Source organism: Corythoichthys intestinalis, chromosome 9, assembly GCF_030265065.1.
Source record: "Corythoichthys intestinalis isolate RoL2023-P3 chromosome 9, ASM3026506v1, whole genome shotgun sequence".
Lineage (NCBI taxonomy): Eukaryota > Metazoa > Chordata > Actinopteri > Syngnathiformes > Syngnathidae > Corythoichthys > Corythoichthys intestinalis.
The window spans coordinates 42,897,453-42,922,310 of NC_080403.1; the positions used below are offsets into that span (position 1 = coordinate 42,897,453).

The 24,858-nt window shown below is 38.7% G+C and overlaps 1 protein-coding gene across 3 annotated transcripts; it reads right to left on the reverse strand.

Moving 5' to 3' along the window:
- Positions 1–873: 873 nt before the first annotated feature.
- Positions 874–22,988, reverse strand: larp4ab (La ribonucleoprotein 4Ab). 3 transcript variants are annotated; one of them, XM_057846750.1, is made up of 15 exons: positions 22,831–22,988; positions 12,659–12,797; positions 12,282–12,516; positions 12,057–12,193; positions 10,626–10,729; positions 9,890–10,000; positions 8,034–8,087; positions 7,338–7,550; positions 6,911–7,005; positions 2,900–3,127; positions 2,721–2,775; positions 2,463–2,630; positions 2,259–2,386; positions 2,019–2,178; positions 874–1,851 (listed from the first exon to the last, which is right to left on the reverse strand). In XM_057846750.1, exons 2-15 carry the CDS (start codon positions 12,666–12,668, stop codon positions 1,474–1,476), a joined length of 2,076 nt encoding a protein of 691 aa, XP_057702733.1. In that variant the 5' UTR covers positions 12,669–12,797; positions 22,831–22,988; the 3' UTR covers positions 874–1,473. The 3 variants fall into 3 exon arrangements, with proteins under 3 accessions (XP_057702733.1, XP_057702732.1, XP_057702731.1); XM_057846749.1 differs by lacking the exon at positions 22,831–22,988 and adding an exon at positions 18,634–19,020 and having other exon boundaries at positions 2,463–2,627; XM_057846748.1 differs by lacking the exon at positions 22,831–22,988 and adding an exon at positions 18,634–19,019.
- Positions 22,989–24,858: the final 1,870 nt, after the last annotated feature.

A 24,858-nucleotide genomic window follows, 5' to 3' on the forward strand; every position in this document is an offset into this window, starting at 1 on the left:
ACGTGACGGAAACTATGGCGCATTTCTGTTTCGTTCTCATCTCGTCAGATGAAAACTGACAATTCTGTCGTTATGTTTTAGTCTCCCGAGACACATTTTTAGCTTATCATCGCGTCATTGTCATGAAAAAATTGGTCGTCGATGAAATATTTTCGTTATAGTCATCGTTGACGAAAACAACACTGTTCCAGTGTATTGCAACAACTTACTGACCGCTTAAAAGTTGTCTTCGTCACATGAACTACTTTTAAAAATATATATATATGTGATAGCTTGCAAATCACCAATTAACAGATCACTCATAAGAGTTCCATTTGTTTTAAAATTGATACAAAGATGCTATTGAAACTCCAAGCCAGCATTGCAAGATTGCTCAGCGCAAAGACAACACCTGAGGTGGGCAAAAACGTTACTAATTTACCGTTCACGACAGAACCTCGCCATGAGATTAACTGCAACAGTTTCGCTCCATAAATGGAAACCAGTGTGCAGTCAAAGAAACCCGCAAAAGGCCGAGACTTTTACCATGATTGTAACTAGTGCTGCAACGATTAATCGATTAACTCGAGTATTCGATTAGAAAAAAATATTCAAATTAAATTTTGCTGCTTCGAGTATTCGTTTAATTAAAGTGGCGTTGTAATGGTGTGTTTTGAAAGTGTTTGCCTTTAGTTTTATTGATTTGGGTGGATACACTGCCCTGTAGTCTGCCTCATTCACATGGCTGAATCCATTTGCTCCCTGTTAAGACCAACATAAGCTGAGTTTTTGTTTGAGCTAATGTTTTTGTTCATGCTATCGTAATTTTAAAGGTATATTTAGCCAATTTTTGTAGGAATATGTGTCTGAACCATTTGTTTAGAGCATTGTATAAATTAAAAAAAAAAAAAAGTATTTTATAGCACTTAAGCAAGCGGAGTTTTACTATGCAAGTTAGTCAATTGTTCTTTTGTTGTAACTAGATTCTTATTTTCTATACTGTTTGAGGCTCAACTAAGGTATTTTAATTTTTTATGTTCCTTATCCGATTACTCGGTTATTCGAACTAACTAGTTCATCGATTAATCGACTACTAAAATAATCGATAGCTGCAGCCCTAATTGTAACCATATGACAAATAATTGTAACCTTCCAGCAGCAACTTCAACTACAACTTCAAGTCTGTAGCTCAAACAATTTTCTATTTGAATTCACCGTTGCCTCAGCTGCAAAGCCACTGATCCTCGCTACTTGCGCAACAAAAATGAGTAGGGACCTATTAAAGTACTCATGTTGCAGACTGTGATAACTCAAGAACTGAGCAGAACTAATACACCACGGAGAACTAAAACCTGACTCGCACAAGCCGTGATACATTTCTGTCCGAAGCAGCTTAAACCTAACATATTCCTGTTTACAGTCATTTTTAAATATATATTTATACATTAAATATTGACACGTGTCTCAGTTTATCAAGTTTTAAAGATTGTTCAGTTATTTTGGTGACCTTGGAGGAATGTTCTGTTCCTTGCCACTCCTCCTGATTCCTCGCGGAGGGGAAAAAGTTTTGCTTCCCCCAGTGTTTCTGGGATGGTCCCAAATCTTTAACCCTGCACCTCCACTTCGGGCAGTACGGTTAAAGCCGTAATAAGTGTGCGAGGCTTGACGAGGAAGGCAGTTGTCCCCATGTTTGTCTGATATATCTGTTGCGTGCCTGTTACTGGCTCTTGGATCCTCCCCTCTGTTAACCTTGAGCTCTTGAAGGGGCTGAACAGCCGAAGACGGCGGGGGAACTGGGGTAGGTGTCTGTGCTGATGGTCCATCCTTAGCCAGCCGTTGGCACACTTCAGCATAGCTGAGCTTTTTTGGCTCCTGAGACGTACAAAGGACAATAATGCATTAATCAATGATAAATAGTGCCGAGACTTGCACTGTACCTTTTTTTTTAAAAACACTGCCGTTCAGAATTGTTTGAAGAATACGACATCAATTAGTGGGGGCTGAAATTACAATAAGCCAAGTAAAAGGTGGGGACTTACCTCTTCGGAGCTGTGAAATGGAGGAAATGCTTCTTCGGAGATGGCATGACTACAAAGGGGAGGAGCCTGCTCTGTTGGACTAACAGCCTTGATGGATGACACTATTTCATTTGTTATGTTAATATTTGTCTCCTCCACCTCTTTGACCAGGGAAGTCAAGCTAAAACACAAGGAATTGCAGTAAAGTCGTTTGTAATTACTACTTTCAATTTCAAAACTTGGCCATGTGGAAAATGGTACCTTGTAACAGGCTGGGCAGGTTTCTGTGTCACACCTGCACTAGGCGTCACATCTGAACTAACAGGACTTGGAACTGGAGGCTCTGAGATGTTTGAAGGTTTATGTTCATTAACCTTGTTGCATGCAACCTTAGAAGAATACATGCAAGGTTGACATAAGTCTAGAGGTAGAAGTTTGTTATCAGAGAGCTTATATGTGACTTACTTTATTGGTCACTTTTAGACCGCGTACAACATCAGACAAACGCATCTCTGGTGTCTTGTCTTCCGTTACGCTAACTACACATCCTGGCAATGGAGGGAAATTGGAAGCTGCCAGGTCAAACTTTGGTGGAGGCGGCACATCGACTTCTGTCACAGGAGTGGGCTTCTGCTGTATAAATGTAGGTAAATGATCACATTTTGAGTGCATACGAAATATAACCGGTGTTCTGAGTATTCATAACAACTCAACATTTCTGACCGTGGTATGGTCATCCTCTCTTTTCTTTCTCATGCCCCTGTAGTTGTTACTCTTTCTGAAATACAAACCACATGCTCTATTGTTTTCCCCTAATTTGGAAGATAGGACGTGACGTAACAAAAAGTGTACAATGCCATTTTAAAATCTCAAAGTGAATTAACAGAATTAGATTTACAAACCTAGCTCGTAGATCACCGTTCAGATCGGCACTTGGCATATTGTCCTTCAAAGAACTGGTTTTAGGGCGTAGTGAGGAAAGGTTGACTGAAGCAGTGGTAATCAAAGTTGATGGTGTCTGAAGGGGCTGTGAGGTCAAGGGCCTCAACAAGCCATCCATTAGGGGTGGGGGAGCCACTGGAGGGGATACGAGTGTGTCACCAGGCCGAAAGTATCCCTTCAAATGATTCCTAAGAACACAGGAAGCACCCATTTCATAACAGCAACTCAAAATGCTATACATACATACACACAAGAGGGAAAATAACAAGAAGACATAAGTGGTAAATGGGATAAGGGTTGAAGCCAAGGCCGTAGGTTTGCATAGGGATGGTAGGGACATAACACCACCAACTTTTCAGGATGCTCAAATTGTCCCCACCAACCTTATATGCATTATACAGGGTGATTCAAAAAATGTGCCAAAATCATCACGCATTGTTCATTTTAAAATCATTGAAATAGACTGTATTATTAATAAATTTATTTATTAATTAAATTAATTGATTAATTAATTAAAATTAAAAATTAATTTTAACAAATTAAAAGTCATATCAGCTTGATGTTGTCCGTGCCGCTGCTGGTGAACATTGAGCACTAGTAAAGCATGAAATAAAAACTTGAAGTAACATACAATACTGGTGTCCAGCTAGCTATTTTTTTGTAATATACCGCAATGGTTTCAGGACATTCTTTTTTAATCACCCTGTGATTGTGATTGTGTGTGAATGAGTTCAGTTATACAAATAACTTAGTCTTCCCATATGTTGTAAGGATAGAATCGACCCTACCATTATTTAGTGAATTATTTTCATTATGTTCAAACTTACATTCACCTCTTTTCACTGGCTGAAGGTGCCGGTTCAACCCCCCCTCCCCCAGACGCACATTTGATTAGTTGATGACTTTACCCACCCCCGACACACACACACACACGCAGGCACACTCTGACAGAAATACATGTCGACAACATGCCGCCCCCTTCGAAGAGGAGGGAGATTATAAGTTTGTTTTCTTTTCAGCCAACAGCAGTAGCAGCCACTGTAAGTAATGTAAAAAGATGTCAATGTAGTGGTGGTGGTGAACACACTACAAATTTTGCTATTGGAAGTCCAACCTGCATTAGAGTTAGCATAACATTAAACTGTGTGAATTTGCTAACCTGCAAAACTTGAGTAGAAAGCTGCTTAGAGAGAAATGTCCGTCTGTTTGTTTTTTCTACTGTTGACGTTTATTAAAGTGTGAGAAATGTAGTGCACTCTGCTGGAAACTATAGAACCAGAAAAACAGAGAGGTGGGAGCTGCACAACCTCATATGTTGCTCACACAACATGCACAAAACATTCATAATCAACCATGTACATGGGAAAAAAATTGGGATGCCGCGAGCTACCCACACTAGCGTTGCGATCGAATGAACACCCCTGATTTAGCATATCAATTAATTAGGTTCATATTCGTGAGAAATGTAGCCCTGACCCCCATTCACCCAATCTTTCAGGTCTTATTAATGCCCCATCCCGAGCAAAAAGTGTACATGCAGGTTATGCTGTTATATGTATTGTCCCTACCAATGTTGAGACCAAACCTACGCCCTTGGTTGACGGGTCTTGCAGAGAACAGAGAGCATTGCGAAGTGATGCTCCAGATTTGTTACTAAATTGTATGTCACTATCAATTTATGCAAATGAGATGAAAGCGTGATAACAGGATTTTCAGATTTAATAAAATGATTGAAGTAACCCAAACTTTTCAGCACCAACAATAAGCGGATTCAGGTGTCATCAGACAAAAAAAAAAAAAGGAACACAAGACGGTGGTTCATTACGTCATGAATGTGCAAGGTATGATACAACTAGGCATGTGCCGATAACCGGTTTCAAAGTATACCGTGGTATGAAAAAGTCATGGTTTCAAAACCGCCAAAATTTTCCATCATACCGTCCCTAAGGTATTAGCCATTTTTTATGCAGCATAAATGCAGGGAGAAATCCTTCGCTTGCAGCTGCAAGGCTCAACCCTCCCCCACTGGTTGTTGCTCAGTGTCAGTGAGTCAGCTGTACTACAAGATGGTTGGAGGAGGTGAAACCCCTGAACTTTTCCCCCCATTCAAGAAAATGAAATCGCTGGTAAGGGAATACTTCGGCTACAGACGGCCACAGCTTAGAGGAGGGTCAACCGACATGTAAAACATTTTTGTGGAGGGTGGCTGCTGAAGAGGCAATACTTCCAATATGATTTCGCATTTATACAAAATTAAAGGTCAGTAAACACTAGAGCTGGGAATCTTTGGGCACCTAACGATTCGATTACGATTCAGAGGCTCAGATTCGATTATAAAACGATTATTGATGCACCCCCCTCTTTTATTTTTATTTTTTTTTTATGTTTTGTACATTAGTTCCAAAATTGTTCAAAAATACTTTCAGGCTAAACCAAACTACTATTTCAGTATCAAGTTAACATATAGCAGTAAAGAAATATACAAAAATAACAGTAAATAAAAAACTCCAGTCCCCATTCTGTATCAGCAGCTTTAAACTACATTCACTTAATTTAATGTTGTGAATCAACCGTTAAAGTTGTTAAAATTGCTCCCGTTGTTCCATAATTTCCCTTTTGTCTACTTTCGACATGTGAAAGTTTTAAAACTATTTTAAAGATAGATTCAAGTCAATATTTTACCGATTTAGGAGTATTTTAGATAAAAAGTTAATTAGGTTTGCTTGGAAGGTTCGCTACAACAGCCTTGCAGGGAGGTGTACTGCTTTAAGATGGCGGCCGCTTACTAACGGCCGCATCTAGCTTTTTGTAGGTGAGCTGCTAACGCTACCGAATCCATATTGCATCTAGTCCTATATAAATGATATCTACCGTAACATTATGTGGATGTACTTTGTAGCAGCTTTTCGGCAGCAGTCCGGTATGTTGTTGTGTTTTTTTATCTCGTGGCATGAGTTGAGCTAGAGCTGTGAGTTGAGCATTGGCATTACCCGAGGGGCCGGGTAATGAGAACCATGATGTTTAGCTACTCTCGCTCCGTTTCTCATTGACCGCGCGGCGCGCTGAGTGTGTTGTACTTCCGCTTTACTTGGCATATTTCAATAATCGGAATTTGGATGTTTGTGAATCGTTCTCGAATCTTCCACGGCCGAATCGCGAATAATCTAAGAATCGGAAATTTTGTACACCTCTAGTAAACACTATCATGAACGTTTCCCACCAGCTACGAGAGTTAACTCCAGCGTGTTTAGTGTGTCTAGCGTTTTTTTTTTTTTTTTTCTCTGTGGCAACTGTGTGTTGAGAAAGAGAGGGTATGTATAATGTAAGCATGATATGAGTCATAAACACAAGCTTTTTATGGAAAATAATTCAATTATTTTTGTTCTGATGATTATGTTGAGCCGTGGCTGTGAGGTTAACGTTCACCTAAAAGGACTACATTTATTTTAATCTTATTTAGAATGTTATTTTTTAATTTTGTTTTAATTTATTTTATCCCACATTATAGTTATGTTCCAATTTGCTAATATGTTTTGAAAACTAAAAAATCCTGATCAATGGAAAAAAGGGTTGTTGTTTTTTTTTAACCCAGATATCTCAAAGTAACACATTTTAGAGCTGTTAATTGCTACCATGAAACCGTGATATTTTTGCTTAAGGTTATCACACATTCAGAATCTCATACCGGCACATGCCTACAACAATGACTGTTTGTACTAGCGACACCATTAAAAATTTTATCTCCATCTGAAATGGCCCAAAGGTTTTCTGTGACTAGTGCCAGTGGTCATTTCTATACTGTTTAGCCACGCTGACAAAGGTTTCATGATTCGGATGTATCCATGACGCAAAAATATCACTATCTCCATCGATTTATCAACTATACTTGCATCATTTAACAAATCAAACCCCCACCTCCCCCCAAAATCTTCATTGTTCATACACAGCCTTTTTTAATGAATGTTACCTACCGGTTCCTGCCCACAGCTGGATTAGAGTTTGAATTCGATTTAAAGTTCCCCACGCTGTTGTAAGCAGTCATGAATCCATTGTTTGGGAATGGTGCCTGTATGCCACATTAGTAGAGTGGAAGACAATTCAAATCACAGTATTAATTGTCACAGAGTTGATCAATAATCGTTGCAAAAGTAAAGAAGGCTACTGGACATGATAGCTGCACCCATTTCACGTCTCTTCAGAACTTTTATTCATCATATGCTATGATGTAAAAATGCAGTGTAATATTAATCAAACTTTACTAGTTGTCCAAGACTAGGTGACAATCTACACAGGACATTCTCCCAGAAGCTTTGTTGCATGTCAACAATGTGTTCACCTTTTTATGGCTTGAATAAAAGACAAAAAAGACGAGTAAATTAATCTTATAAATGCACTCACCAGAGGTGTTTCAAAGTAAGGTATTGATGTAGCATTCCAGGGTTGGGCCAGAGCTGGATAGACGGGGTATTGCTGCTGAGCACTGTACACCTGCTGCATGTATAAAGGGGAGCCATAAGCAACCGGGGGCTGGGTTGGCTGGTTGTACACACTGGGGTCCACACTGCTGAAGCCTGGCTTACTAAAGAATGTGTTTATTGCCTTGATGCGGGCCTGGAAGGACAAAACAGTTATGAGACTTGAATTTTAATGTCTTGAAACCTGAGCACCTCCAGCTTTGACAACATTCTAACTATCACCCTTGTCCCCTCAGATCTCATAATCTCACGGTCATGAGGCCATAAAACACTGCTCTGACTAGTAGAGTGGATGGAAGGGGGATAAGGGTAATAATAGTAGGAGAAGAATGAGAATGAAGATGAGAACAGGAAAAAAAGAGGGTGGGGGGGGGGGGGGGGTGAAATACAGAAAAGCAAAGCTCCTCCACAGCCAGTTTCAGTGCATCTGGGTCCTTCCAAGCGCGATACTGATCATCACTGGGGGTCATGATAGCATTTAAGAGGGATTAAAAAAAAAAAAAAAAAAAAAATCTGTAATGGGATGCAGTCCCCCTAACTACCAATACACAACACTTTCTAAACACTTTTCCAAAAGCAACAAGTTGCATTTGCTCATCAAGTAATGATCTGACCTTACCATGATTGGCTTTCCCTGAAATATTTTCACTTCCTCTCGTAGATATCTGTAAGCCTGAGGGAAAGAATATACCATCAACATTACTTAAAATCTACTCTTGTATTCATAGAGAGGAGCAATTACAGTACATTCTTTGGGAGGGCTGTCACAGTGAATATCATTGAAAATCTATGGAATATTCTGGACTAGAGCGAGCTGTCCATGCTTGGAAACCACCCAACTTAACTGCAGATGTTTTGTATGGAGGAATTGTCTAAAACAGTGATTCTTAACCTGGGTTCGATCGAACCCCTGGGGTTCGGTGAGTAAGTCTAAGGGGTTCGGCGAAGGTAAAGAAATGCAGCGCCCTATTTTCGGATGCTGGTTAAATCTAGGCAAAGTGACTTTTTAGAACAGGTTTTGGACTGCTTTGCTCCTAATTTACATTCTTAATCCATTTCTTTTAACTGTTAGTCCTAGATCTGGTGGGCGGAGGAAATGGTTTGCTCAGTGGAAGGTTGACTCACTTGGCAAGAGTGAATACAACAGACCAATTGGCAGCATGGTCTCAAATTTTGACCTGTTTATAAAACACGTAGTCAAAATGAGAAGAATTTTGAATGTGAATTTACTAAATTATTAACTTGGTAACTTAGATATATTGGTTTTGAATTTGAAAAAAAATGCTTTATTATCCAATTCCGAAGGGGTACAGTGAATCCACCTGTGAAACTTGTGGGGTTCGGTACCTTTGGCAAGGTTAGGAACCACTGATATAGATGGAGAAAAAAGTTGGTCTTTCTGTTATAGCAACCACAACCCAAGGAAGATCTACTAAATATTAGGGCTGCAGCTATCGATTATTTTAGTAGTCGATTAATCCATGAACTAATTATTTTGAATAATCGAGTAATCGGATAAGTAACATGAAAAATTAAAATGGCTGAGCTGAGCCTCAAGCTGTATTAAAAAATAAAAAATAAAAATAAGGATCTATGCACAACAAAAGAACAATTGACTAACTTACATAGCAAAAGTCTGCTAGCTTAAATGCTATGAAACGCTAACGTTTCTTTTTTTTTTTTTAAAACATTGCTCTTAACAAATGGTTCGGACACACGCTAAATATACCTATGAACTAAATAACAAATGCATTAAAAAACATTAGCTCAAACAAAAACTTGGCTTATGTTGGTCTTAACATGGAGCAGCTGGATTCACCCATGTGAAATAAGGCAGACTAGAGGGCAGTGTATCCACCCAAATCAATAAAACTAAATACACACACTTTCAAAATTAACCATTACAACGCCACTTTAATTAAACGAATACTCGAAGCAGCAAAATTGAATTCGAATCATTTTTTTCTAATCGAATACTCGAGTTAATCGATTAATCGTTGCGGCACTACTCAAATTTTGATTCAGTTTTTCTGTTAAGAGTGCCTACATTTTTGTACCGGTGTAATTTTGCTTAGATGCAAACTGTACATCTTCCCTTCGTCCCAATCATTCATAAATCAAAATACGAGAAATTGTCAGAGATTCCCCAACTTTTTCATACTACTGTATGCAAGTACCTGTCCACTTTGTGCTTCATAAAAACCCACACGCCAATTGCTCCGCGGGATGTTAATATTAGCACTTGCCCACCAACACACTCACTCACCAATGGCCATTCAGGGCAAAGACTTTAAATTTGATCCAGTCAGACACATAAATGAATATACAGTTGTTTCTAGCGGCAAGTAAAAGGACTAACAAATATAGCTTGAAAAATAACATTGTGTGCATTGTCTACATAAACTGTTTTGCAAACCAGATAACTTGATCAAGGGGTTAAAAAAAAAAAAAGGAAATATAATACAAACGACATACCTTAAGTGCATCCATATCGGACTGAAAAGTAATGTACCAGTTGCTGTTGTGTGCAAATTCAGCACTTAACACATTCGGGCATTGTTCACTTTTAAAAAGTCCTTCCACCTCCTGTAACAGTTGTAAAACATGTTATTCAGCTCTGTTTGCATTCTCACCAACAAGCAATTACAATTAAAATTCACAATTAACTTCTTTTTTTTTTTTTTTTTAACCTGTCCTGTTCAGCTGTTTGACACGGAGAATGGAAGTCTAAGTGTCCGGTTGGTCTGAACAGTTTTAATGTTTCACATTGAGAATATGACTTACTCCCATTGTGATCATTCAACATATCTCGTTTATAATGACAAAACAGCAACCAAAAAGGGGTTATGGGGGGGACAGAAGAAACACAAGAAAAAAAAAAAAACAAAAACAAAAAAACACAACAACAAAAAATACATTGAACGCCTACACTAGCTATTAATATGTTGGTGCTATCGTCCGCTAGATGTATTTCCGTTACCCGGGAAAGAAGAAGAGGGGGGTGGGGAAGTCTATAAGCTAAGTGATTGGGAGGGGTAGAGTGTACACAAATCAGCTCTGTGATCTAGAACCCAGTAATTGTGTGAGTCCTTTGTGAGTGAAAATTCACAATTAACTTGATCTTCACAGGCGGGTATATCTATATACTGTAGTTTAATAACATAAAAAGTGTGAAAGTAAACGATTGTATTTTATTTGCAATGCCATTTACCGCTACTGGTGTAGTCTCTGGCACCTCTCGCAGGATAATTATGGAGCGACTGTGATTGGGACGAACTTTCTCTCCAGCTTCATCAACTTGAACCAACGGCGATTCTGTCAGAGACAAATGAAATCAAACCTCATCTCAACATTCACTGTTGAACATTGTTCAGCAATCAGTTATCTGCCTTTCAGGTTATCATTAGAAAGCTGAGGATTACAATGTTTAAGTTACCCTTTTCTAGTCTACAAAACATCCACTAATTGAATTAAAAGAAAGCTCTATATTTGTAATGACACAAAAAGTTTTTAAAGAACCTCCCCCCACACTTCCGTAGGTTATAACAAGGGCGTAGGTTTGGTCTTAATATTGGTAGGGACGATATAACAGCATAACCTGCATGTACACTTTTTGCTGAGGACGGGACATTAATAAGACCAAACATATTTGGTGAATGGTGGTCAGGGCTACATTTCTCACCAATATGAACTAATTAATTGATAGGCTAAATGTTTAATGCAAAATAAATCTGTATTGACCTATACTAACTTTCACACTGCAAATTTAATTATAATGTCTAAATCTGATCATTTTTGTTAAATCTAGTCAAATAATTTTCTCCATCTTTTTTGAGTGGTAAAGGTAAGTTAAAAGATTAATGTGTCAGATTCTTCCACTTTAAGTAAGTATTACTATTTGTTTGTATTGAGCCCATACATCTAAAAGTTGGTCATTTTTCACCTAAATCAAGAAAAAAAATCTTTCAAATAACGTTTTGAACAATATTCTTTAATAACATTTCTGACAAACAAGTTTTTCTTTTAAGATTAAATAGACAACTTTTTGCTTAAAATAGGTCTGTTAAGCTTATTTTCAGCTAGCTGTTTTTTCTTATTTCAATAAATCTCAGTGAGTAAAATCGACTTGAAGCACTGTAGCAGTATCAAAATTAGTGAAGTGTTCTCCACCTCCACAACATTGACGTCTTTTTACCTTACTTACAGTGGCTGCTGCTGATGGAAAAAAAACTTCTAATACCCCTCGTCTTTGAAGAAGGCGGGGGAGGCGGCATGTTGTATTTCTGTCGGGCTGTGAATGGGTGCGTGTGCGGTGAGGGGGGGGGGGGGGGGGGGTTTCAAGTCATCAGCCAATCAAACGTGCGTTTGAGGGGAAAAAATGGACTGGCACATCCATCGAGCGAAAAGGGGTCAGTGTAAGTCTGAATATAATGAAAGTACTGTAATTCACTTAATGGTAGGATCACTTCTATCCTGACAACATATAGGAAGACAATCTAAATGACCTATATAACTGAAATCATTATATGGTTGCTTAAAAAGTTGGTGGGGATAATTTGAGCATCCTGAAAAGTTGGTAGTGTTATGTCCCTACCGTCCCTATGCAAACCTACGCCCTTGGGTTATAATGTGTATCTGGTACCTCTCAGTACATCCACAATGAGATCCATGTCAGTAGTGAGGGCTTTGATGTCCTCCATGCACGCTATGGTCCATATTGGCACAAATTGCTCACTGTCCATCTCCGATATCAAGTACTGGTCATTTGCCAGGTTCTCTCTGGAAAACATGTTTCCAAATAAGATCCTAGTTCAATATGGCAGGGGAAATACATTAATTTAATCTTTAAGCGGTTAACACAACACACCTTGAAAAGCAGAACTCTAGTTTTTTCTTTAAAGTTTCTCTTTGACTCTGAGACATCGGTTGTTCTTGTATGACTTCAACAGTTGCCTCAGTTTTAGGGTTTGGGGCTAAAAACCCTACATCAAATTGGTCAATATCATTCACAATGCACTCTGTGGGCACACAGGAATAATCAGTGTTGTTGGGCATGTCAGAGTCGCATCCCTTTCCCCCAGGAGCGAGAACATCAGGGTATTCTAAGAGAAGAAATGGAAGAGAGGATATCAAAATTAATATATAAGATATATATTTCCTTTATTGTTAAAACTAAACAAAATAAGCCCTAACCCTTCTATGGCAGGACTCAAAAGATGCCTGTGACAAGACAAAAGCTCATACCTTCAGTCATGTCAGAGTTGTGAGGGTAGGTCTGCAGCCAAGAGGAGTTGTCTGTCCCCTCAGAAATGTCATTCTGGAGGGCAGGAATTTCCTGCCACACTTTGGCATTGGGGTTCAGAACTGTTTCCTTGGTGGTGACCTGCATTATTAAACAAGCAGAGTTTGACATTCCCAAAATTATTTTCCTGTCTGTACACCACGTAAAGGAAATACCAAACAAATTGAGGATTCTTATATCCCTTCAACCGTTCTACCTGCACCTAAAGAGCATAAATGCAATTTATGTATGCTAACTTGAATTGCAAAGTATTTTTCCGTCCTTTATGAAAACGCTCAAACATGCGCAAATAAAGTCATGATAGTCCTGTTATTGTTTTTGTATGTAAGCCTATTTTCACAATGTGAAAATGTTTTACGAATGTGGGAAAATGACAAATTAAAAAAAAAAACTGAAAAAGCATAAAAGCCTGCAAACTACAAAGGAAAGTCACAACAGATATTTGAACTACAGTCGACTAGGTGAATTATAAGATAAAGGTAAATTGAACATAATAACAGGTTGAGTTCAGCGATTAACCATGACATATGTGATCAAACATGATAGGAATGCAGGATGGCTAGTTTGATAGTTTTCCAACAGTCACTCAAAAAACATTCGATGTTGATGGTTTAAGATATTTATTACTCCAGTTGAGATATGCTTTATAAGATGGATATCAAATGAATGTTCAAATGGCCTTCTTAATGAAGGCAGTGGTGGCAGAAGCATTACAATTGCGTACCGCACAAATGCTATTTTTAGACCGCAAGGCTGCGTGACGTCCCCATCATAAACCGGAAGAGGGTCAACATAGAAACACGCTTGTATACAACCCATGCTAGTACTGCATGTTTTCTGCTGGTAATCTTTCAAAAAGACCATGCCGAGTAAACACTGCTGCTATGGAACTTGTAGAAACGACTAGATATTACGACAAATGTAGGATGTTTTCTTCATACGTTTCCTGAAGCCAAAAACTCAGAGGAAAAAATGTGCAACGGATCAACTTGTGCGGACGTCCAAAAGACCAGTTTAACGCCAGCAAAGTGAAGCCATTTACCTTCATATGCAGTAAACATTTTGTTGGGGCTGATCCATTGGCTGCCACAGCCTGCCCCGAAGAGGTAAGCCATTTTGATATTTTTACTTATTTTTTAGCGTGGCGTTTTGCCGTGCTGCTTCTGACAATGAATGACCTTAAAATATTACAAAGGTATCTGACTGCTACCGTTGTTACCTTTTCTGTTGTAAAGAAACGGCTTTAGTAAGGGGGAAGTGTAAATAAATTATAGAATAAGATTTGTTATTAATGAAAAAATTAAAAGTGTTCGTTGGCTGTCACTGAGTAGCATTTGCGATCGCTACACAAAATAACAGTATAAAATAATTACCCCCAAGAACGGTCAGAGACGCAAGACAACTAGAGGATATAATATATAAGAAAGACAGGGCATATGGTAGTAAATGATAGCTTGTTGAAACAGGAGAATGTCATTGTCAGTGGCGTAAGGCAATGCACACAAGAAAAAGGTATCGATGAAAAAGCTACCTCTGGATCAAGTCAGCTTTTTTTCTAGTCTTTTTCAGCCCTCGACACTCAAGCCATCTCTTTAACTGAACATTTGTATGTTCTTCCAAATCTTTACCAGTGAATTCGGCACCCGGGACATCATTTTCGGAAATAATTGGTAGGTTTAGCTCAGTAAACATCTCGTCCGTACACTATTTACATGCATCTAGCATGAAGGACAAACACAAGTTCGACCCCCGAGCAACAGTTGCTAACTTCATGAATATTAATGTCCAAAGGTAACGCGTTATGTGCGGTACGCTTCTAATTTTACTTTTGGACTGCATCGTTTTACTGGTGAGGATACAGCGCATACCAACTAGTTGAGATGTGAAATTGGATAAGAGATATAAAAAAATGATCAAACACTGACATTCTGGCACTGCTGGATTTTCAAGCAGCCGACACATATACTGGTCCTTCTCAAAAAATTAGGATATTGTGATAAAGTTAATCATTTTCTGTAATCTTCTGATAAACATTGGACTTTCATATATTCTAGATTCATTACACACCACTGAAGAAGTTCAAGCCTTTTATTGTTTTAGTATTGATGATTTGGGGGGGGGGGGGGGGGGGGAGTCTCCAAAAAATTAGCATATCATGAAAAGTTTCTCTAAAGAAGCTACTAACCTAATCATCTAAATCAACGAATGAACTCAAAACCCCTGCAAAAGATTCCTGAGGCTTTTAAAAACTCCCAGCCTGGTTGATTACTCAAAACCGCAATCATGGGCAAGACTGCCGACCTGACTGCTGTCCAGAAGGCCATCATTGACACTATCAAGCAAGAGGCTAAGACACAGAAAGAAATTTCTGAGCGAATAGGCCGTTCCAAGAGTGCTGTATCAAGGCACCTCAGTGGGAAGTCTGTGGGAAGGAAAAAGTGTGGCAGGAAACGCTGCACAACCAGAAGAGGTCGCATTCCCCAGGTCAAGCCACTTTTGAACCTGAAACAGCAGCAGAAGCACCTGACCTGTGCTACAGAGAAGCAGCACTGGACTGTTGCTCAGTGGTCCAAAGTATTTTTTTTTTATATGAAAGCAAATTTTGCATGTCATTCGTAAATCAAGGTGCCAGAGTTTGGAGGAAGACTGGGGAGAAGGAAATGCCAGAAGTCCAGTGTCAAGTACCCACAGTCAGTGATGGTCTGGGGTGCCATGTCAGCTGCTAGTGTTGGTCTACTGTGTTTTATCAAGGGCAGGGTCAATGCAGCTAGCTATTAGGAGATGTTGGAGCACTTCATGCTTCCATCTGCTGAAAAGCTTTATGGAGATGAAGATTTCATTTTCAGCACGACCTGGCACCGGCTCACAGTGCCAAAACCACTGGTAAATGGTTTACTGACCATGGCATTACTGTGTTCAATTGGCCTGCCAACTCTCCTGACCTGAACCCCAAAGAGAATCTGTGGGTTATTGTGAAGAGGAAGTTCGAGAAACACCAGACCCAACACTGTGGATGAGCTTAAGGCCGCTATTGAAGCATTCTGGGCCTCCATAACACCTCAGCAGTGCCACAGGCTGATTGCGTCCATGCCACGCCGCACTGAAGCAGTCATTTCTGCAAAAGGATTCCCGACCAAGTATTGAGTGCATAGTACTGGTGCACGATAATTATCGGTCCGATAATAGGAATTATGATGTCATCTCGATAAATCCAATAACATTTATAATAGGACCGTTAATAGGTATTGTTCTGGCTTTGCAGTTTACACACTAGTATGGGAAATCAGTTGACCATTTGCGGGGCATTGCTCCCAGCTGCTGGTCAGAATAATTCAATGCACCTATTTTTTTGTTACAGTAGTTTGGTTCAATCACTTACACATTGCGGTGTCTAGCTGTAGCATTGACAGTCGTGAATGCTTTCTGTTACGTTTCCGCCTCGGAAATATAAGTATTTTATGTTTACTATTACATATGGATGTGCAAAATATGTTTACTTCTGTGGTGAAGGGTCATATGTACAGAACTTCATAAGTTGTGTTATAGAAGCCAGCCAATGCTTTAGTAGCTCAAGCTAGTGTGCAATGCTATACATATAATAGTTGTGTATATAAGTGTATTGTGCAGTTTGTTGTATATTGAATATGTGTATTTTTCTGTTGTACTTTCACAATATTAAGACGAGTGTCTTCCCATAAAAGCAAGAAAAGACCAAGCCTTGTGGTTTATGGAAGTGCATTCATTCTTAGCTGGCTGTCGGGCACTGCTGAAGTGAAACACACTGTTTTGTTCATGTCATTATGAAAAATCTGATGAGATCAAAGGCAAATCTATGTTGAATCCGCCACAATTTTTTTTAAACCTCCAGGTGTTCAAAAACTCAGGTTATACATTTAAAAAATTATAGATTTATTATCGGTTATCGATATCGGCTTTGAGGAGCAGGAAGTTACCGATATCTGTATCGGTTTCAAAAAATGGATATCGTGCACGCCTAGTGCATAGCTGATTTAATTAATTGAAGGCTGACTTTTTTTGTATTAAAAACACTTTTTTTTGTATTGGTTGGATGAAATATGCAAATTTTTTAGATAGGGATTTTTGGTGTTTCTTGACTTTTTTGACAAAATCATTAATACTAACACCATAAAAGGCTTGAACTACTTCAGTTGTGTGTAATGAATCTAAAATGTATGAAAGTAATGTTTATCAGTACATTACAGAAAATAATGAACTTTATCACAATGTTAATTTTTTTTTAGAAGGACAATCTCTGATGTCAAGTATCGACCGTACATGTACTTAGATTAAGGAAGTACATAACAAAAGTGGAGCTACATAACATTCCATATGACCAGTAGCGCCTCCAGAAATTTTTCATAGGGGTGGCCAGATGGGGCCACTTAAAATTTTGGGGTGGCCAAAACTAAAAGCCATAATTTTAGGTTTTCATTATATTATTGCAGTAAAAAGGTCAGAGGAAAACTATCAGAAAGACTTGAGGACACGGCTACTGATATACTTTGGTGTATTGTGTAATATTTGATGTTACTAATGATTTAATGTGCATAGTCCATAACTGTCCAGTCAACATTTTGAGTTCCACAACAATTCTGTTTTATTGTATTATGTATATATTAGGCATAAGGTGTACATTTAACAAAACAAAACAATTACTGGGGAAAAGCAGGTGCTGGCAGATTTGCATTTGGGATGAAATGCATAACTGATGCTACAACAATCTAACGATATACTGGCAAGCGGGGTGGCCAGTGGGGTGGCCAACAAATTTATAGGGGTGGCCGTGGCCACCCCTGGGGGCGCCACTGCATATGACCAATACAACTATGCATGCTCCAAATCAATTGCTAATACCCTATGAGAAGTGACATCCATATTTCGAGTCCACCCGAAGGAGACACGCTGACTAGTAAAATATAGGCTCATGAGCATGAAATCCAATAATCTGGTTTTGTTTGCACGACCACTAGGCAGACACAGGCATGAGCCTCATTGGTTTCCGCACCGGTTCAACCCGCCCATCAAATGTACCATTCAAACGCACGCCGTTCGTGTGTACACGTCATCCAAATAAGCATTTGATTATTGAAAACTCCGGACTGTATCCCAATCGGCATTTGAGTCAAGACGAGGCCCAACTAGGGCTATTGTGTGCTCGGCCTTCGGCTTGTTTTGTTTTTCAAGAAAATTTAAGTCGTCGTGCACCGCTTTTGTGGAGCGTGCCGGAGCACATGGCGTTGTCGTCAAGTTCCCTGAAACGTCTCCAAAACGAATTTGCGCGGGTGTTTAAATGACTCCCGGGCGCTTTATTCATCAGCAAACATATTTAAAGCTCCCACACCAAATTCAGACTTAACGGCTGGCAATTATTTTGGCCCCTGTCATTTCACATTGTAACCTCGCTCATCTCTCGTTGATAGCCACTTAGCTTATCACCTAGCTCGAGTTGTGTAACAGCTAACTCAGCCAGTCCGTCACGTGCAGGCCTGGTTACTCGCTAACCATTCAGCCTGTATTCTTACTCCAAAGTAACGAAAGAGTAAACCAAGCGACCGAATTCGTGTCACCTGAAACACACATACTCCGAAACTCCAGTTCGTCGGCATTTTGTTCGCTAAAGTGAACCATAATCGCTGCGGCTAGCTAACTGGATTATATTTACTAGTTGACCCCGACTTGTTCACCTTTAAAAGGTTAAACATCGGGCATGTAACTGGGACGGAATCACTTTAAAAAATATTCACTGTTAATTATAAGCCACCAAATTGCGAAAACGTTAATATAAAGTTATTATAAGAGTCAAGCAATTAGCGTGTGATCGATGAGGGCGATGTACTTCAAAGGAGGAACAGGTTGTTGCATGTTAGCTAGCGTCAGAACAAGGCCAAAAACTTACCATGTCCGATTTTAAGATGACTCCCGTTTCACTTCGGGGTTGTAAAAACAATGTGTATGTGATTTAACACTACTAAATGGGGCTCTTTAATCATCGACCACGTTGCTCCTGAGTGCGGCTTTTTCCTCAGCGTCTCCCCGGTAACACGCAGAGTCCAAACACGAGGAGCACGATGCACCCGCGACGAGGACGAGAGGAACACGAACGGGTACCTTACTTGTTTGCATATAAAGGAAAGGAAATGCACATTTTACGACCTAATCTTCACTTATACAGCTAGGCTTCGAAGGACTCTTCTTGCAGCATATGACAGCTGCGTCTTCTACTCGCGAGTCATAACAAGCTAGCATGATTTCGCCTCCATGGCGACATCTACAGCCGAAGAAAGGAAGAAATAGCATGAGCTATGGCGACAGACAGATTTCCAAACATCGGTCCGCGGGCCAATTGCGGTCCGCTGTCCAGTTTTTATTGGTCTGCATATAATTATCATTGAATATGGCCCACACAAGCAGCTGAAATTCACCCTACATCAGGGGTGTCAAACAGATTCTAAAAAGCGCCGCAGTGGGTCCTGGTCTTTGTTCCAACAGATCTAGCACAGACAGTTCCAATGAGGTTTCAGCTAAAACAAGCAGCACCTGACTGCAATCAACTTATTACACTTGTAAGACACCAGATTGGTGAAAAGGTATTCATCTCATTTGGTTGGAACGAAATCCTGCAACCCAAAAACTAACAACATGTTGAAATTAGGGCTGTCAAACGATTAAAAATTGTAATCGACTTAATCACAGCTTAAAAATTAATTAATCGTAATTAATCACAATTCAAACCATCTATAAAATATGCCATATTTTTTTGTAAATTATTGTTGGAATGGAAAGATAAGACGGATATATACATTCAACATACTGTACACAAGTACTGTATTTATTTATTATAACAATAAATCAAGATAGCATTAACATTCTGTTAAAGCGATCCATGGATAGAAAGACTTGTAGTTCTTAAAAGATAAATGTTAGTATAAGTTATAGAAATTTTATATTAAAACTCCTCTTAATGTTTTCGTTTTAATAAAATTTGTAAAATTTTCAATCAAAAAATAAACTAGTAGCTCGCCATTGTTGATGTAAATAATTACACAATACTCATGGTGCTGAAACCCATAAAATCAGCCACACCCAAGCTCCAGCAGAGGGCGACAAAACACCAAAAAACACAAGTAACAAGTGGACATGACACTGTGCTGTCATTTTAATCTGTTTGAGCGGGGTATGTGCGTTAAATGCGTCAAATATTTTAACGTGATTAATTTAAAAAATTAATTACCACCTGTTAACGCGATAATTTTGACAGCCCTAGTAACTTGAAATCAATGTAGGTAACTGACTGAAGTATTTTGTTTTACATAAACGTAAATAAAAAATTTTTTATATAATCCTTGTGACAAACTGAGCTGTGTTGGTTGTGATTTTCTCTACTTTTTTCGCTAGACATTTTCTCTTTGTTCTTCAAGTGTGTTTCATACAATGGCCACTAGTTTCGTGAAAGCATATTTGGTAAATGGTAAATGGTGTTACACTTATATAGCGCTTTTCCACCTTTCAAGGCGCTCAAAGCGCTTTAATTGTAAACATAGGAATACAACTACAGTGAACAAAAACAAAAGGACCGACACCATGCAGATTACCAACATTTCACTGACATTTTTTGTTTTTTGCAAAAGAAAAAAACTGACAGCAGTTTTCAGTAATATTCCCTTTTGGAGTAATCAATGAATTAGAAATTGCTCTGATAATGCCCCGTTTTCATGCTAAAATTGATAAACTCTCATGTCTTGATGTGACAGTCACAAAATTGGAGACCAAATCCTCTGCAGAGTCGATGTGGACAAAGGAATATATTATAAAGGGGTAGTATTTCCTCCTATTTTGTTTACTGTTGCTTTGGGTGGAAACCACTCCACCAAAAAACGAAAAAGCTTTTAAGAAAAAAATATAAACACACCATCTTGCTTCCTTTTTCCAAACAACCCTTTGTTTAATTTAGTGCCGAGTGCCAGGTGTCCTCAACTCATTTGCTGCCATTGACGGCGCTAGACGTCCAATGACTCCAATCCAGGGTTCCCTCGAACCCCAGGGGTTTGGCGACACTTAACACACACAGGGCCCTGTTTTCTACACTGACTAAAGGCAAGTGCTGTTTTAAACTAGGATTTGGACTGCTTTGCCCCCAATTTACAAGTTTTATTCCACTTCTTTCAACTGCTAGTCCTCGATCTAATGACAAAACTGGTCTGCTCAGTGGAAGGTTGACATGCACTCGATATGAGGAAGTATAACAGACCTATAGGCAGTGTGGACTGCGCAGATAAAAACATTTGCGTCATTTTTACACCGTGAAAATAGTACGTAATTGAAGGATGCAACAGTAAAAAGAGAATTAAGACATGAAAACAAAAACGGAGCAGAATGAAATGTTTCATTTCTTTTTCCTAAGAAAAAAAAACAGCAAAAGGCAAAAATTATTTGTACTAATTTGAAATGTGAGGAAAATTGAACATAAATTCACATAGCCTGCTAGCTAAGCGATATCAGTTTTGAATTTGGAAAAAAAATGGCTTTATTATTAAATTCCAAAAGTCTCTGTGAATGCAAATTAGGGGTGCACGATATCAATTTTTTGAAAGCGATACCGATATCGATAACTTCTTGCTCTTTAAGGTCGATACCGATACGATAACCGATAATATATATATATAATTTTTCAATGTATATTCACCTGAGTTTTTGAACACCTGTTGGTCAAAAATACTAGTGGTGGATTCAGCATAGATTAGCGTTTGACCTAACCAGACTTTTCATGATGACATGAACATTATTATAATGAACAAAACAAAGACGAGAACAGTTTTGACTTCAAATAAAGTGCCCATATTAATATTTTCAAATAAATATAATTGAGTCAATCACAATAAGTCAATATCATTGACAATGTGTTCCCCTGAACAATAAGCACATAACTAAAACAAACATAAACCCAACAGGTATTGTGCTTTGTCAGCAGATAAAACATTTGGTACAACAGCAGAGGAGACTTTTGTCGTCTTGGTCCATGAAACAACTTTCTTAAACTGGCAAATTTAGGACAGCAAGCCTATCAATAACCAAAAGGGTGAATGGCCACAGCTGGAATTTTGGGAGGATTTTATGGGTGAAACATGGTAATATAACAAGGGTCGCGATGCAGAAATCGTAGACATCAAGGAGTGGTCGAGATGTTCTTTTTCATATATTTACCCTTTTAAGCCCCCCCCCCCCCCCCAATTTTTCTTTGCGTTGATCGATTATTTATCATCTAAAATACTGGGGAAAATGAGAACGTAACAAAAAAATACAATTAAGCGATAGTTATGTGGAAGATATCTGTGACTTTTTTTCAGACACCATTGTTTTCATTGTGATGTAATTTGTTTAAAAGTTTAAAATATGCGAGTGTATAATTTTTTTAAAGTCTTTTTTAAAAACAAAATATTTGACATCAATTATTGATTCTAAGCTAAAAATGACATTTTGAATAATAAATTTAATTACCTTCGTTTTATGGCGTGGTTGAAACAAAAGTGGTTGCGCGATGTATGTAAACGGGGGTTTCCAGGGTAAAATGGACAAATTAAAAATAGTTTGGGGGCTTAATGCGCCATGAATCTGCTATGACAGCATATAGACATATTTGTCTGTCAAACACAACAGTTGTTTTGGCTTAAAATACAACAGTTTATTTTAAAGAGGGGTGCAAGAGCAGAAACTTGTGTTTGTGTTTTCCGCCCTATATATTTGCAAGAATTCAGTTGGGGGGAAAATTTAAGAAAAAACATTTCGCATATAGTTCTTGAATTCGAAAGAATTGTATACAGTGCTTTAACTGTAAAATGTATTTATAATGAAATTAAACTGATAATTACTCTAACTGCCAATATTTTTTATGTTCTCCGTCTCAGTCTAGTCTCATAACTGAAATGTTTTTGGTGTGCCATGAACATTTTCTCATGTAAAAATGGTTTCAGTGAAGGTTTTCGAAAGGAAAAAATTGTCATTTTTCTCCCTGCCACTCTTGGAAAATTCGAGTAGTAGGCAGTTTTTAAGATTAGAACTCTCGACACATCTTTTCCAGTACTTTCGATATACTTACTCGTCTCCGATGCCTGACGCTGTATTTCTATCCAGCTTTTCTTTTCAATAGGTATCCAGTCCTCCCCCTTGAAGGACGACGACTGACTGCGTGTTCCCTCTGATGAGCATCCCAAGGCAGTCCCACTTGGAATAACCCCCACCTATCAAGCAAATCGTTGACACATGACGTCACTAAGCGCCGCTAAATCACGTCATGGCCGTTCAAAGGCTGCGCAGTCTGTTATACTGAACATATTTGTTACCCCCGCCAAGGAAATGTGCTTGCGTCGCTGTTTATCAGCAGCATTTACGCAAAATGTTTAAAGGAGCGGGCCATGCAAATAATACACAGGCGGCAAATAAAAGCTTCGAAATGTGGTCTTTAACCATGCACAATATATCAGCATTGCACTCAGTTGTCAAGATAAAACTATGTAGCAAGTTGGCGTATACAGTTTTATCAATGTACGTGCTACCAACTATGCATTTACACTGCTGGCCAAAAGTATTGGCAACCCTGCAATTCTGTCAGATAATGCTCAATTTCTCCCAGAAAATGATTGCAATTACAAATGCTTTGGTAGCAATATCTTCATTTATTCCGCTTGCAATGAAAAAACACAAAAGAGAATGGAAAAAAAAAAAAAAAAATCAGATCATTATCATTTTACTAGGGCTGTCAAAATTATCAAGTTAACGGGCGAATTTTAAAAATTAATCACGTTAAAATATTTGACGCAATTACCGCACATGCCCCGCTCAAACAGATTACAATGAAAGCACAGTGTAATTTCCACTTATTACTTGTGTTGTTTTTTTGTCGCCCTCTGCTGGTGCTTAGGTGCGACTGATTTTATGGGTTTCAGCACCATGAGCGATGTGTAATTATTGACACCAACAATGGCGAGCTACTAGTTTATTTTTTGATTGAAATTTTTTACAATTTTATTAAAACGAAAACATTAAGAGGGGTTTTAATATAAAATTTCTATAACTTGTACTAACATTTATCGTTTTTAGACCTACAAGTCTTTCTATACATGGATCGCTTTAACAATGCTAATGGCAATGCCATCTTGTTGATTTATTGTTATGATAAAGAAATACAGTACTTATTTACAGTATGTTGAATGTATATATCCGTCTTGTGTCTTATCTTTCCATTCCAACAATAATTTACAGAAAAATATGGCATATTTTATAGATGGTTTGAATTGCGATTAATTAATTTTTAAGCTGTGATTAACTTGATTAAAAATTTTAATCGTTTTACAGCCCTATATTTTACACAAAACTCTAAAAATGGGCCGGACAAAAGTATTGGCACCCTGAGCCTAATACTTGGTAACACAGCCTTTAGACAAAATAATTGCGAACAACCGCTTCCGATATCCATTAATAAGTTTCTTACAATGATCTGCTGGAATTTTAGACCATTCTTCTTTGGCCAACTGCTCGAGGTCTCTGAAATTTGAAGGGTGTCTTCTCCACACTGCCATTTTTAGATCTCTCCAGTGCTTTCTCTTAAACCATTTTCTAGTGCTTTTTAAAGTGTGTTTTGGGTCATTGTCCTGCTGGAAGACCCATGACCTCTGAGTGAGACCCAGCTTTCTAACACTGTGCCCTACATTATGCTGCAAAATTTGTTGGTAGTCTTCAGACTTCATAATGCCATGCACACGGTCAAGCAGTCCAGTGCCAGAGAAAGCAAAGCAACCCCAAAACATCAGGAAACCTCCGCCATGTTTGACTGTGGGGACCGTGTTCTTTTCATTGAAGGCCTTGTTTTTTTCCCTGTGAACTCTATGTTGATGCCTTTTCCCCAAAAGCTCTACTTTTGTTTCGTCTGACCAGAGAACATTCTTCCAAAACGTTTTTTGCTTTCTCAGGTAAGTTTTGGCAACCTCCAGCTTGGCTTTTTTATGTCTCTGTGTCAGAGGTGGGGTCTTCCTGGGTAAACTATCATAGAGTCCCTTTTCATTCAGATGCCGACGGATCTTACTGGTTGACACTGTTGTACCCTCGGACTGCAGGACAGGTTGAACTT

Excerpts from the sequence above, each read along its gene's own strand:
- larp4ab (XM_057846748.1), bottom strand. Across the intron at positions 10,730-12,056 it reads CATTGTGGATGTACTGAGAG|AATCGCCGTTGGTTCAAGTT; the intron begins GTACCAGATACA and ends TGTCTCTGACAG. Across the intron at positions 2,776-2,899 it reads AACGGTGATCTACGAGCTAG|AAAGAGTAACAACTACAGGG; the intron begins GTTTGTAAATCT and ends TTTGTATTTCAG.